Source organism: Periplaneta americana, chromosome 6 (genome assembly GCF_040183065.1).
Source record: "Periplaneta americana isolate PAMFEO1 chromosome 6, P.americana_PAMFEO1_priV1, whole genome shotgun sequence".
Classification (NCBI taxonomy): Eukaryota; Metazoa; Arthropoda; class Insecta; order Blattodea; family Blattidae; genus Periplaneta; species Periplaneta americana.
Genome location: NC_091122.1, coordinates 145,002,803 through 145,018,770, shown reverse-complemented (window position 1 = coordinate 145,018,770; position 15,968 = coordinate 145,002,803). Strand labels below are relative to the sequence as shown.

The following is a 15,968-nucleotide window of genomic DNA, read 5'->3' as shown; positions in this document are numbered from 1 at the left end:
TAACCTACTCTCCAGACGTATAGACTCAGTGCGAACATATGTGGATATCTTTTTTTTCAGATGGCATATAACCATTTACACAACACCGCCTTCAAAGTACGCCCCTTGGACAGTGACACACTCTGCCAGAGTCCATACCACTTCTCGAAACATTCCTGCAGCCCATCTTTTTCACTTCCCACAGAACGCTTGTCACATGAATTTTCACTTCGTCGGCTGACGCAAACCGCCGTCCCTTGAATAGGGATTTGACCTTTGGAAATTAGTAGAAATCTGCTGGAGCAAGATCTGGTTGTGGAAGGACAGGTATTTTGTGTTGTGCGAGGAATTCGCTTACCAAAGCATTGTCATGATGGAGAACCCAATTCTGTCCTTGCCACAAGCTGGGTCTTCTTCGTCGAACTGCATCACGAAAACGCCGAATAATTGCAACATACGACTCCTTACTGAAGTTCGACCCTCAGGAATAAACTCACATTGTACGAGACACTGGATATCGAAGAACACTTCAATCATTACTTCCCCCTTTGATCGGTCGGCACGGAATCTCTCTTGCCGTGGTGAGCCCAGAAAGTATCGGAACTTCGGGTGGCTTTATAGGCAACTTCTCTGCCTTGTCCGTGTGGTATGTGACCTACTCTCCAGGCGTATAGACTCAAAGAGGAAAGTAATGCTTGAAGTGTTCTTCGATATCCAGGGTCTCGTACATTTCGACTTTATTCCTGAGGGTCAAACTGTCAGTAAGAAGGCGTATGTTGCAATTCTTCGGCGTCTTCGTGATGCAGTTCGACGAAGAAGACCCAACTTGTGGCAAGGACAGAATTGGGGAGAAATTATGACAATGCCCCAGCACATCGGTCGCTCTTGATAAGCGAATTCCTCGCACAACACAAAATAGGTAGAATTACCACGCCGGTATGTAAGCTCGAAATTGACAAATCGCAATACTAATGAAGTGTCAGACCATGGTTTTCGATAAAACAACGAAGGATATGAGATGCCAACCGCTACTTTTATGCCAGATATCAAAATCAAAATGTTTTTCAAATAGATAACATCCTTCATTTCAAAATACTTATATTAAAGACTACTTATACATAATTAAAATATTTTCGAGTCTAATTTTTTTCCAGTATGGTAACAGCGAGTTTTTATTTTAGACGGTACGGCCCTACTACAGCACTGGGTACAATATATTGTTCATTGAGAATTTAGAACAATATTATTCCAAAGCCTTCGCAAAACTGCACTGTAAGTAACAATAAGTGCACTGTAATGGGTATATTTCAGTATAGTTTTAGGTACATGATTTTATGTTATGAAGAATGGTTTCCCTAGCAACAAATTTCTGTGTGGGAATTCTTTCAAGGCCTAACAACAATAGCTGTAAATACAACAAAAAACATGATAATACCAAAAAACATACGGGAGAAAAGATTAATTAAATAATTACATTCGAGACTACGAGTGCAGTCTATGTTGCGAGAAATATTTGGAAGAGGAGAAGAAATACACTCAAATTTCAACTTGTTGAATACTATAGGCCTAATGTCATATTTCATATATTTATTACTATTTTTGTTCATTTCGTTTAGGGTATTCATTATTATCATGTATTTATTAATTTAATGTAAGCCTATCATTATTCATAAGATTATTGGCCCCCCCGAAATCTGTGGTGGCGTTATGACTGATAGGAGTGTAAAACGTCAAACGTGCTTGATCAGACTTCCGAAAATAACAACACTGTCAAGGATCTTTACCTTCAATGAAAATATAAATTACCGGTAATTTATATTCTCAACTTGTTGTCAGTATAATTATTTAAGCGATTAAAATACTTACTGACACGTCAGACAGTATGATAAATATACAGAAGCTGAAAATTGTATATAATACAAGTAAGTAGGTTCCTTATCAAGAAGATAAAGAGTTTCTGTTATTTTAACTGCCATAGGTTCCTTTTGAAGAAGATAAAGAGTTGCTATTATTTTGAAAAGAGTATTTTTATTTATATTCATTACATATTGAGAAGCATATTTCTCCGTAATGTTATTATGAGTCAATGGTTATTGTAAGAAATGAGGTTATGTACGATACACCTGTTTGTCAAATACACATTCATACATGCATTTGAAGTATGAGGCATTGAGAGATAATACTCATTATTAATAAATTACATTATGTGAATAAGTAATAGGTAAAGTAGTCATTGTAAACAAAACAACAAAAAATATAGTAGTAAGTAGCTGCCTATTCTGAAATGATATGCAAAATAATGTATATTATTTTAAGATAATTCTTTACTATAGCGTTACCATGTTAAGTTGCAAATTTATTTATATCCTTGCATTGTAGTCCAGTCACGTGTATTGTATATAAAAAAATTGAGTGTCTACGCCAATTTCACATCGAAAATAAGTGTCGAAAGTTTCTGTTAAAGTGCTGGTCGGCGGAGAGGATCGCTCGAGCGAGGTGGAAGAGATAGGTGACAGGGAGGGGGTAATTGTGAATTACAGGAACGCCACTTCTTACCTTTTTCAAAATCGCTGAAATAAACTATAAAACGAAAGTATTTAAAAAAAAAATCTTGTTAGAAGATTGAATTTGTGTATTTTTGGTCCAGGGAGCATCCGCTTTTTGGTGCAAAGATAATTCGTTTGGCGTGTTTCTTAATTGAAATTATGAAATGGCGTTCCTGTGCTTCACATTTAATCGGGGGGGGGGGGGGGAGCACATGCATCTCATTTCCGTGCATTTGCTTACTGATTCACAGAGGAAAGGCGAGTTTTTTTAAGGTCGAATCAGTGACAGGTTAGGTTAGGTTAGGTAATTTTAGGCTTTTGGTGTGCCTTGGAAGAAAGAGCACATTGTTAGACAATTGTGAGTTTATGCAAGGCATAGAAAAAACCTAAACTAACCTAACCCGTCACTGATTCGATCAAAGCGAGTTTTCGTAAGGTTGAATCAGTGTCAGGTTAGGTTAGGTTTGTTTCTAAGACTTTTGGTATGCCTAGGAAGTGAGGGCACATTCTTAGACAGTTGCGAGTATATGCATCAGCACTCAATTTGTTTTCTTCGTGATATCTAGGACCTAAGAATGCAAATACATATTTTGTACCTTAACTTGGTAACGCTATAATAAAAATACCAATTTTATATTAGCTTTAAATATATTTAATAGCTTCTGCACAAATATACAGGAAGTTCCTAAATGCAGATCAGTCCCAGGTCGACTTACTGACAATAATGTGGAGTGCTTGTCCCATGGAAGCTAAGTGATAAAGGGTGGAGTGGAATCAGTCTGTGTAGGGAAATGTGCACAGATTTGTTCATACATCGGGAAACGACTATTCATTGTCCACCAAGAGACTTTGCTGGGTAGAGGTAGAGGGACCCATCTGCATAGGAACTCTCTGTATAATATTAGCATTCAATAGCTGTCTGTTTTGAAATTGTATACAAAATGTAAATGTATTTTACTTTAATATCTTTTACAGCTTCTGCACAAATATATATTAGAAGTCACCTAAGATGTTTCAGTGAAAACAGCCAGGCAGCTGCTGAAGTTGTGAAGAAACTTGCGAGACATTTGAAAGACAATTGTAACAATGTTCTAGTTATGGCAGGCGCTGGACTGAGTACACCAAGTGGAATACCCGATTTCAGGTAACATTGGAGGTTGTCATCTATAATATTTTGAACAAGTCAAATGAAATTTAATAATGTTCATAATGCCAAGTAAAAATTAGCAGTATTTAAATTGTTTAGATAGTTTTACATTTATATAAATATGGTTAAATACACTCTTGTAGCCACCGGTGTAGCTCTGTTGCCTAAGGCGCTTGCCTGCCGATCCAGAATTGCGCTAGGGCATGGGTTCGATTCCCTCTTGGGCTGATTACCTGGTTGGGTTTTTTTGCGAGGTTTTCTCCATCCGTAAGGCAAATGTCAGGTAGTCTATAGCGAATCCTCGGCTTCATCTCACCAGATATTTCGCTATCACCAATTTCGACGCTAAATAACCTCGTAGTTGACACAGCGTCGTTAAATAACCAAGTAAAAAAAAAATACACTCGTGTGGAACTGAATATTTTTCTAAGAAAAAGTAAATTTCTTTATTTACATATCCATTCAGTAACTTAGGAAACCTTAAATAAACGTAATAATTCGGAAAAATTCTCAAATAGGCCTACAAATAAGTTATATGACATGAGTTAATTTCTTATCTTACTTCATAATAAGTATTATGTCTGTTATATTTTTGTAGAAAAGGGAATAATAGACCTAGGTCGAATATCTTGTACAAAACATGTGTTTAGGCGTAAATGCACTTGATATAGTTTTGATTATTTAGTAACCCAAAATATGAAAGTGCTATTTTAAATGAAGTGGAGCTGAGAATGTCGTACTTACTTTAAATTACAAGTTTTTCAGATGTCTGCAGAGTTAATAGCACTGTAAAAAGCTTACCTTCAGGTCTCCAGACACTGGACTTTATTACAACTTACAGCAGTACAATCTACCATATCCTGAAGCAATCTTTGATTTGGGCTACTTCGAGCGTGACCCACGTCCATTCCTGACGCTAGCTAAGGAATTGTATCCTGGAGAAAAGTACCATCCTAATTTGGGACATCATTTTGTTCGCCTTTTGCACCAAAAAGGAAAACTGCTTCGCATGTATACACAGAACATTGATGGTCTTGAGAGATGTAAGTAGCAAATTTGTTAGTCCAGCATATATTTCTGTGTAACTTTTAAGTTATCTTGTTTTCTGTGAACAGACCAAATCTGCCTAAACTGTATTGTTATTGTTGATGATGATGATGATGATGATGATGATGATGATAGTGGTGGTGATGCTGCTGCTGCTGCTGGTGGTGGTGGTGGTGGTGGTGGTGGTGGTGGTGGTGGTGGTGGTGGTGGTGGTGGTGGTGGTGGTGGTGGTGGTGGTGGCGGCGGCAGTAGCAGTAATGGAGCCTTTTGTATGTGATGTAAAAAATAGACATAATACAGTAAATGATTAATTACATTTATGTATAGTTTCAGAATATTGTTTATGAAAATAAACTACAAGTTGAACGACATCTTCATGACATCAGTTTTTCTCTGTTTAAGCTACTAGCACATTTCGGCACATCAAAAAAATTAGCCTTCGACTCTAATCACATCAAAAACTTTATCCTTAGTGAAAGATGCCTTAAATCTAGGTAAACAAATGAGAAATAATTACACAAGTTGGTAAAATGTTAATACTGTATTTATAATTGCTCCATAATAGAATTTATAACAACTCCATTAATTAAGAAATTTTGTTCTAGGTTTTTTTTTTTTTTTTCCCAAAACTGACTGTAATGCATACTGCAAAAATAATTTTAATTTTTAAATCTTGACTGGTTATTTTATTTTTCTTAAAGTGAGCGGCATACCAGAAGATAAATTGGTAGAAGCCCATGGAGGTTTCAGCACTGCATCTTGCATCAGGTGTACAAAGAAGTACGATCCGTTTAAGACCCGAGAATCTATCTTGAAAGGAGAAGCTGTTTACTGCGAAAGAAGTTGGTGTAAAGTAAGAATATGAAACTGCTTTAAACAACTATTACTTCATTATAAATTTTAACGGATCTTAAAAATTAGCAAATTATGTAAGTAATTCATTAGGTAGAAGCTGCATTGAATAAATGTCTAAATGATTGTTTTATTCCAATTTTCAAAGAAGGTGGAGGCAGATTTGGTAATACACAGTTCATTTAATGTAATGAGATCACTAATTCAACTTTATAATTCTTACGTTTTTGCACCTTATAGTTGTATAATATGCCATATAAAATATGTGTGTGTGTGTACGTGTATGTGGGTGTGCACCATGCATGCATAGGTGTGTTCTAATCTCGAGCGGTTCAATATGTACCTGCATGTACTTCACATATATTATGCAGTATGAACTTACTGAACTTCAATGTGCTATACATAATTTACAAAATACTGCCTCCAAATTTAATATGATAATTTCAGCACAATAAACGAAAATAATGGCATTTTTAGGTACAAAGCCAATTCAGCGCCAGTAGGGGAAGTTATCCCCACCCTCACCACTCGGCACCTCGCTCGCCTGCTCTCTCTCTCTCTCTACTGTCTCTCTCTACTATCTGCCCCGCTTCGGTGGATCACTGCCTACCGCCTCGCACATATTTCATATTATGTGCATTAGACAACCACATACATACTAAGACATATCCAACGACACACATTGCATTTCTGCAATACATTATGGCACTTCCCTTGAACATAAATAGATTCATTTTCCCTTCTACCACCAACTCGTCACGGTAGCCGAGAGGTCTAAAGTGTGACCAAAAAGCGTGCGTGCGTTTCGTTAGGAAGTTAGGAAGATCAACGGATCGAATACTACCCTCTGCTAAGTCATAAGAAAAAAAAAGAGAGAGAGACATGAAGCAAGGAAGAGAGAAGGAGAGGCTGGAGAGGGAAACAGGACTAAGTTACGCTTTTGCTTCGTAGATGCCGCATTCACTCTTTTTGTTCCACTTTCCTCCACTATATGTCATCCCACCCTAAATCCCTATTTCCACTCTTTCCCGCTAGAGTGTGTAGTGAGCTTGTAGGGGAAAAGTGGACAGAGGTCGTGGGCGGAGCTTAGTGTTCGCTGTTTTACGATTTGCCCATCTGTATAAGTAACATATTAATAGAAATAATTAGTTCATTCTAGTACCTCGGTTACAACCATTCATTTGTTGAAGAAGAAGATATGAAGCGTAAAATTTCTAAATTCATTAATCAATCAAGTTTTTAAACCTTTTCAAGGCTTAGGATCTGCAAAACTCTTGCATGACCAGTTCTTACATATGGCAGTGAGTGAGGCATGGATTATCAGGAGTGCAGATGAAGAAAGACTTACAGTGGAAGAAATGAGGGTCCATAGAAAAATTGCTGGCTATTCCCTACTTGACCGCAGAAGGAATGAGGACATACTCAGAGAATTAAAAATATACCCGGTTATTCAACACATAAATCATTATAGACTGAACTGGAAACATGTTGCCAGAATGCTCCATACTCGTTGACCAAAACGAATCTTATCACACATTCCAAGAGGTTGCAGAAACTTGAAGACCTAAAAAAAACTCTAGATAGAGACCTTAATAGACCAGTAGGTCTGGTATGTGGAATGATGATTGATGAAGATGATTATTATTGTTATTATTATGATGATGATCTTACTGTACTGCACTTTGCATATTTAACAATGGGCTTCTGGATGAGAGAGGTGAGACACTGGACGAAGTGTTTCACGAAAAGGTAAGAGACTCACGTATTGTGTCGTTACGTATTTTTTTTTTATCTCTGTGTCCAAATTGTTTTGCAGGGCTTGCACTGTAATTACAAATTTAGATCCATTAAACATGCGATATCAAAATGAAGCAGTGGAAGAAATGGAGAGCTTCAAATACTTTGAGTGTACTATAAGTGGTAACATGAGCTGCTATCAGGAAGTGAAAAGGAGAATAACAATGGCAGAGGAAGCTTTTAATAGAAAAAGAAACATCTTCTGCGGACTTCTGGAAAAATAACTAAGGAAGAGATTAATGAAGTGCTTTGTGTGAAGTATGATGTTGTATGGGGCAGGAACACAGACATTACTAACAAAGTGAAGAGAAATGACTAGAAGCAATTGAAATGTGGATATGGAGAAGAATGGATCATGTCAAATGAACAGACGGAATAAAAAATGAGGCTGTGTTATAAAGAATGGGTGAAGAAAGAATAATACTGAAACTGATCAGGTCGAGGAAAAGAAATTGGCTGGGTCACTGCTAAGAAGGAACTGTCTACTGAAGGATGCACTGGAAGGAATGGTGAACAGGAGAAAAGTTCGGAGCAGAAGAAGATATCAGATGATATACAAGATTAAGATATACGGATCTTATTCAGAGACAAAGAGGAAGGCGTAAAATAGGAAAGATTGGAGAATGCTGGGTTTGCAATAAACTTTGAACAAATGAATATAATCCTCAGAATTGTATTACAATAAAAATATAATAATAACTTACTTACAAATGGCTTTTAAGGAACCCGAAGGTTCATTGCCGCCCTCACATAAGCCCGCCATCGGTCCCTATCCTATGCAAGATTAATCCAGTCTCTATCATCATATCCCACCTCCCTCAAATCCATTTTAATATTATCCTCCCATCTACGTCTCGGCCTCCCTAAAAGGTCTTTTTCCCTCCGGTTTCCCAGCTAACACTCTATATGCATTTCTGGATTCGCCCATACATGCTACATGCCCTGCCCATTTCAAACGTCTGGATTTAATGTTCCTAATTATGTAGGGTGAAGAATACAATGCGTGCAGTTCTGCGTTGTGTAAATTTCTCCATTCTCCTGTAACTTCATCCCGCTTAGCCCCAAATATTTTCCTAAGCATCTTATTCTCAAACACCCTTAACCTATGTTCCTCTCTCAGAATGAGAGTCCAAGTTTCACAACCATGCAGAAGAACCGGTAATACAACTGTTTTATAAATTCTAACTTTCAGATTTTTGGACAGCAGACTGGATGATAAGAGCTTCTCAACCGAATAATAACACGCATTTTCCATATTTATCCTGCGTTTAATATCCTCCCGAGTGTATATAGTAATAATAATAATAATAATAATAATAATAATAATAATAATAATAATAATAATAATAATCTTTATGTAGTACAATGATTGTTACAGAGTTAGAATTATGTTTTTCCATTAATGTGACCACACCATGCATGTGAGCATACTGTGTCCCAACCACGAGAAAGTCTCCGCCGGATGAGACGAAGGGGGGTAATGCTGTGAATTAATGTTGATGTCATAAGATGTCATAAGGTCACACACGTGGGTACTCTTATCTCTATTGGCTAGCTCTCACAGCACAAACCATAACATTGATACAGACATATTGATACTACCCTAGTTACAAAATTAGATCACAGTTAATCTCCTGGTCTTTTAATCTCTTCATACAGGAAATAACATATGCAGGAGAGCACATGGTTTTTAAACTGGCGTTATAACGGTAATATTATTTATCTACTTCGTTCCAATAGATGAGGCAATAGTAAGCACATTCCTTTCACGGTTGATCTCCTGGTTGGAGAACAGTATACACACAAGTTCATCATACATAATTTTTAAATCATGAGGAACATAATTTTCATTGCATCAATTACATGATTACTGCACTTCCTCCATATAACATCATTGAATAAGTAAAATTTTACTGGAAATATACATTTCTTTTTCTGGAAAATGTATATTTTCTTTGCTTAACAATTTATTTTATTTCTGATCCAGATTTGAAACATTAAGGACATTATCGTGCTGTATTTTCCTGTTTGCTGGTATTCATTTTCTTCATACTGGCTTTCAGGGACTAGTGAAACCGGACATTGTATTCTTTGGTGAGGCTCTTCCAGATCGTTTTTGGTTACATGAAATAGATGCTACACTAGCAGATTTCCTCATTGTCATTGGCACATCACTTGAGGTAACAACCAGTTATTTCTGTACAGAATGGATGATTTTAGTCATAACTTGCCAGCACTTCTTAAATTTTTTGTCCTACTACAATGAATAAATATAATTCCATTTCTCGTAACTATCATATATTCCGTTTCCTCCTCATTTACTCTCAACCCAACTTTTATACTTTCTTGTTCTAATTGAAGGAAACTCAACTAAAAATTTTCTATGGATCTACTTACAATAAAATGGTCGTCTGCATAAGCTAGAATCTGAACTTCGAAAATCTCACTGTGTTGCAACAGATAAAGAGCCGTCTCTTACAAAATATATGAATCTAAAGCATATGTTTATTTTGATGAATTTGAGGTAAAACTTGAAAATCCAGAAGTATTAATAACGAAACTACTACTTGTTTAATAAAAGTAGCTAACTAAGACAATACAAAATTGAGTTTGTGACTGTAACAATGGATAAAGATTGCTACAGCCTATCTGCTGTGGGGATCTAAAAATGTGCACATTTGGAACGGAGGTTTTAGCATGAATTGTTCTTACATAATATGAAATTAAATATGTAAAATACGTCATATGATCAATATATGATTGAAATATGTTATTTTGGGCTATTACACATTATGAAATCGATCAGTAAAAAACCTCGCATTTTTTTAATATTCTAATTTTTTCCCTATTTATAGAAGGTGCTGAGGAGAGTGCATTTGCAAAAATATACTATCGAAAGTCAAACGGTTTTCGTATTGTTGAGCGACAAATTTAGCGTAATTTATAGAAACAAGCCTCTTTTAGTGCTCAGAACTCTGGAACCAGTTACTGTAGAACATTGAACAAGAGCTCATTTTGAAGCTGACATTTGGTAGGTTATGATAAGAAGTAATCCTTATTTTTATTGTATAAACTTTGAACAAATGAATATAATCCTCAGAATTGTATTACAATAAAAATAATAATAATAATAATAATAATAATAATAGTTTAGCACAGGAATAATCTGATTTTACTTACTTTTAGACTTTTTGCTCATTTGTAAAAATGTAAAAAAATATTGAGAAAAAACCTTGCATTATTAAGAGGAATTCGGCATTGTTTGCTTAGTGGTACGACAATAAGTTTCGACGGTATTAAATAAATTATTTTCACACGCCTAGACTTGAATGGCGCAGTACCGCACGCACTGGCCAAGAGGTGATGATAAGCGAGTGTTGTGCGTCATTTTACTCCTGTGTGTATGAAAACTTGTGATAAAGCTAGCCCAGCTATGCGCTACTAGACGAAACATCACATGTTTGTCTCCTGGCCTTGCTTGTCTCGGCTAGCTCCCGTCTCACAGTCAGCTGGTTAGTTCACGCACGTACTATTTATTTTCTTTATTTGATATTTTCAATACTTTCTTATCAACATACCATCAGTAAAAAATATGTGTTTATTTGTACTTTCAATGAGGAATCTAACTATATATTTTTAAAATATTTTTTCCCAGGCAAAGGCATCTTAATGAGGAAAAATCTAAATTTCTCCATTTCTATAAAAAGTAAGAAAATCTGTTTATATGTCAATATAAACTTTAATTTCTCAGCATCAAAATAAACCATGATTTTGATCATTGGGTGAAAGGGTTTCGGAGCTACAACAGTTTAAAGTTGCTAATTTTATGAAAATACGATAAATTTAAATATTTTTAATTTAAACACTATGAAGTTCTGATGCCTCAAACTTTGTACAAAGCATTGTATCACAGTTCTCTACGTACAAAAAAAGGTTCATTGTATTTAGAAATTGTAAGGTCAATTTTCTCTATATTTCGGTCGATTTGAGATGGAATAGCTCTTTTATATCATTATGTAGAAAATTAATAGTCACATTTGTAGTTTTGAAAATTAATTAATCGAAATTTTATTTTTGTTTAATTTTTGTTGTCATATTTAATTATTTTCTAACATATACTTTGAAGCTTAGGTATATTTTCTTACGTATTAATTTCCTATCAGATGTTCATGTGTTCTATCATGTTTGCAGGTGTATCCATTTGCAGGTGTAGCAGATGCTGTGCAATTAAACATCCCAAGACTACTCCTTAATAGGACAGTAGTAGGAACTTTTGGTTTTCGAGAACATGATGCTATTCTCTCTGGTGACATCATTGAAAGTGTGAAATGTTTGGCCGTGGCTTTGGATTGGAACAATGACCTTGAGGAAGTTGCCAGACAGTATGAGAAGATGAAATAATATCCTTTTCTAGGCAGTGCCATAAAATGAAACTTGAGAGTGAAGTTTTTACCAACTGCATAATAGATAGATATTGATAATATAATGTAATATATTATATTAATGAAATTAATATATTTTGCTATTATATTCGAAATAAAGCTTAAAGAATTACTTATATAGGCCTAAAATTTTTTATTTTTTTTTTATATCAAATACAGTATAATCCCTCGTATCTGGCAACTATGGAACAAAGTCAGATAATTGATTTTGACAGTTAGTTGGAAAATAATTTTATAGGTTCTTTAAAGGCATATTTATGCTGAAGTAATAAGAGGACTGCAAAATATGTGAGACGTTTTAATCTTAGAAGAAAATGTATTCATAATAAAATAATGGTTGTGAAAGGAAGAGAATACAATTTGGAGACGCATATTACTCTCATAGATACTGAAAAATTTTTAACAGCGTAAATGAAGCTCTTTAATGGGATATTCAGCTTCAAATGTTTGGGGTGTACTATAAGTAGTAACATAAGCTTCTACCAGGAAGTTAAAAGGAGGATAACAAAGGCAACGAAAGGAGCATCTTCTGCAGAACTCTGGAAAAATAACTATGGAAGAGACTGATGAAGTGCTTCATGTGGAATGTGGCATTGTATGAGGGCAGTGCAGAAAAATACCTAGAAGCATTTGAAATGTGGACATGGAGAAGAATGAACCATGTGAAATGGAGACACAGAATAAGAAATTAACCTCTATGAGAATGAGTGGGTTAAGAATGAATAATGCTGAAACTGATCAGGAAGAGAAAAGGGAATGGGCTAGGTCACTGGTTAAGAAGAAACTGCTTACTAAAAGATGCATTGGAAGAAATGGTAAATGGGAGAAAAGTTCAGGGCAGAAGATATCAGATGATAAGACAACATTAAGATATATTATGGATCATATGTAAAGACTAAGGGGAAGGAGGCATTATAGGGAAGATTAGAGAATGTTGGGTTTGGAGTGAAATATCTGCCCTTGCACAGAAAACTATTAATGAATAGGAATATTTTAAATGAGAAAGATACTCAAAACATTTGATCAAAGATACATGCCTCATGTACCAAAAAAGGAGTATGTTTTATTATACTAATAAATAAACAACAAAACAAAACACATTATAATTCAAGATGTAAGATAAGGCTCTAGTTTATCACAGGAATATTTTAAATAAGAAAGATACTCAAAACATTTGATCAAAGGTACATGGCTCATGTACTAGAAAAGAAATATGTTGTTGTTGTTTTCTAATGCCAGGCGTTTGACAATAAAGTCATTTGACCTCTTGCACTCCAATATTTTTCAAAGATATTATCATGGTCAGCCACTGAAGCACAGATTTTGAGGTGTTCCGAATCCATTTCTTGGTTTGAGTTGCACAATGGGCAGTTAGGGGACTGATATATTCCAATTCTATGCAGTGTGAATGAAGTAGCCACCAAAACATTAAAATATGGTGTTCACTTAAATCGGCTACAACTTGCCATTTTCAAAAGAAATATGTTTTATTATACAAATAAATAAACAAAAAAAAAAAAAACAAAACAAAACACATTATAATTCAAGATGTAAGATAAGACTCTAGCTTATCACAGGAATATTTTAATAAGAAAGATACTCAAAACATTTGATCAAAGGTACATGCCTCATGCACCAGAAAACAAATATGTTTTTATTATACAAATAGATAAACAGAAAAAACAAAACACATTATAAGTCAGGATGTAAGATAAGGTTCTAGTTTATCACAAGAATATTTTAAATAAGAAAGATACTCAAAACATTTGATCAAAGGCACATGGCTAATGTACCAGAAAACAAACATGTTTTATTATACAAATAGATAAACATAAAAACAAAACACATTATAAGTCAAGATATAAGATAAGGTTCTAGTTTATCACAAGAATATTTTAAATAAGAAAGATACTCAAAACATTTGATCAAAGGCACATGGCTCATGTACCAGAAAACAAATATGTTTTATTATACAAATAGATAAACATAAAAACAAAACACATTTTAAGTCAAGATATAAGATAAGGTTCTAGTTTATCACAAGAATATTTTAAATAAGAAAGATACTCAAAACATTTGATCAAAGGCACATGGCTCATGTACCAGAAAACAAATATGTTTTATTATACAAATAGATAAACATAAAAACAAAACACATTATAAGTCAAGATGTAAGATAAGGTTCTAGTTTATCACAAGAATATTTTAAATAAGAAAGATACTCAAAACATTTGATTAAAGGCACATGGCTCATGTACTAGAAAACAAATATGTTTTATTATACAAATAGATAAACATAAAAACAAAACACATTATAAGTCAAGATATAAGATAAGGTTCTAGTTTATCACAAGAATATTTTAAATAAGAAAGATACTCAAAACATTTGATCAAAGGCACATGGCTCATGTACCAGAAAACAATTATGTTTTATTATACAAATAGATAAACATAAAAACAAAACACATTATAAGTCAAGATGTAAGATAAGGTTCTAGTTTATCACAAGAATATTTTAAATAAGAAAGATACTCAAAACATTTGATCAAAGGCACATGGCTCATGTACCAGAAAACAAATACTGTATATTTTATAATTCAAGATGTAAGATAAGGCTCTAGTTTATCACAGGAATATTTTAAATAAGAAAAATACTCAAAACATTTGATCAAAGTTACATGTCTCATGTACCAGAAAACAAATATGTTTTGTTATACAAATAGATAAACAAAAAAACAAAACACATTATAATTCAAGATGTAAGATAAGGCTCTAGCTTATCACAGGAATATTTTAAATAAGAAAGATACTCAAAAACATTTGATCGAAGGTACATTGCTCATGTACCAGAAAACAAATATGTTTTATTATACAAGTAGATAAACAAAAAAAAAAAAACAAAACACATTATAAGTCAAGATGTAAGATAAGGTTCTAGTTTATCACAAGAATATTTTAAATAAGGAAGATTCTCAAAACATTTGATCAAAGGCACATAGCTCATGTACCAGAAAACAAATATGTTTTATTATACAAATAGATAAACATAAAAACAAAACACATTATAAGTCAAGATGTAAGATAAGGTTCTAGTTTATCACAAGAATATTTTAAATAAGAAAGATACTCAAAACATTTGATCAAAGGCACATGGCTCATGTACCAGAAAACAAATACTGTATATTTTATAATTCAAGATGTAAGATAAGGCTCTAGTTTATCACAGGTATATTTTAAATAAGAAAAATACTCAAAACATTTGATCAAAGTTACATGTCTCATGTACCAGAAAACAAATATGTTTTGTTATACAAATAGATAAACAAAAAAAACAAAACACATTATAATTCAAGATGTAAGATAAGGCTCTAGCTTATCACAGGAATATTTTAAATAAGAAAGATACTCAAAAACATTTGATCGAAGGTACATTGCTCATGTACCAGAAAACAAATATGTTTTATTATACAAGTAGATAAACAAAAAAAAAAAAAAACAAAACACATTATATGTCAAGATGTAAGATAAGGTTCTAGTTTATCACAAGAATATTTTAAATAAGAAAGATTCTCAAAACATTTGATCAAAGGCACATAGCTCATGTACCAGAAAACAAATATGTTTTATTATACAAATAGATAAACATAAAAACAAAACACATTATAAGTCAAAATGTAAGATAAGGTTCTAGTTTATCACAAGAATATTTTAAATAAGAAAGATACTGAAAACATTTGATCAAAGTCACATGTCTCATGTACCAGAAAACAAATATGTTTTATTATGCAAATAGATAAACATAAAAACAAAACACATTATAAGTCAAGATGTAAGATAAGGTTCTAATTTACCACAAGAATATTTTAAATAAGAAAGATACTGAAAACATTTGATCAAAGTCACATGTCTCATGTACCAGAAAACAAATATGTTTTATTATGCAAATAGATAAACAAAAACACATAATTCAAGATGTAAGATAAGGCTCTAGTTTATCACTTACCTTATTAACATCTTACAGATCTCCTAAGAATTTGGAAAGACAACACAACACTATAAGAGCAGGTATTAACAGACAAAGACAATACATAAATAAATTGCTCTTTTCTGCTGAATTAACTTTAATACAAGATGAGGCAAAAATTAAAAAGCGATATA

The 15,968-nt window shown here is 33.6% G+C and overlaps 1 protein-coding gene across 3 annotated transcripts; it reads left to right on the top strand.

The window, feature by feature from the left end:
• The first annotated feature begins 1,410 nt into the window (after nt 1–1,410).
• Nucleotides 1,411–11,926, top strand: LOC138701884 (NAD-dependent protein deacetylase sirtuin-3, mitochondrial-like). Of its 3 annotated transcripts, none has more exons than XM_069829225.1 (6): nt 1,411–1,901; nt 3,501–3,669; nt 4,480–4,715; nt 5,421–5,572; nt 9,432–9,548; nt 11,560–11,926. In XM_069829225.1, the coding sequence occupies exons 1-6, from the start codon at nt 1,862–1,864 to the stop codon at nt 11,767–11,769; spliced, it is 924 nt and encodes a 307-aa protein (XP_069685326.1). In that variant the 5' UTR covers nt 1,411–1,861; the 3' UTR covers nt 11,770–11,926. The 3 variants fall into 3 exon arrangements, with proteins under 3 accessions (XP_069685326.1, XP_069685328.1, XP_069685327.1); XM_069829227.1 differs by having other exon boundaries at nt 11,576–11,719; XM_069829226.1 differs by having other exon boundaries at nt 1,600–1,787.
• The last annotated feature ends 4,042 nt before the right edge of the window (nt 11,927–15,968 follow it).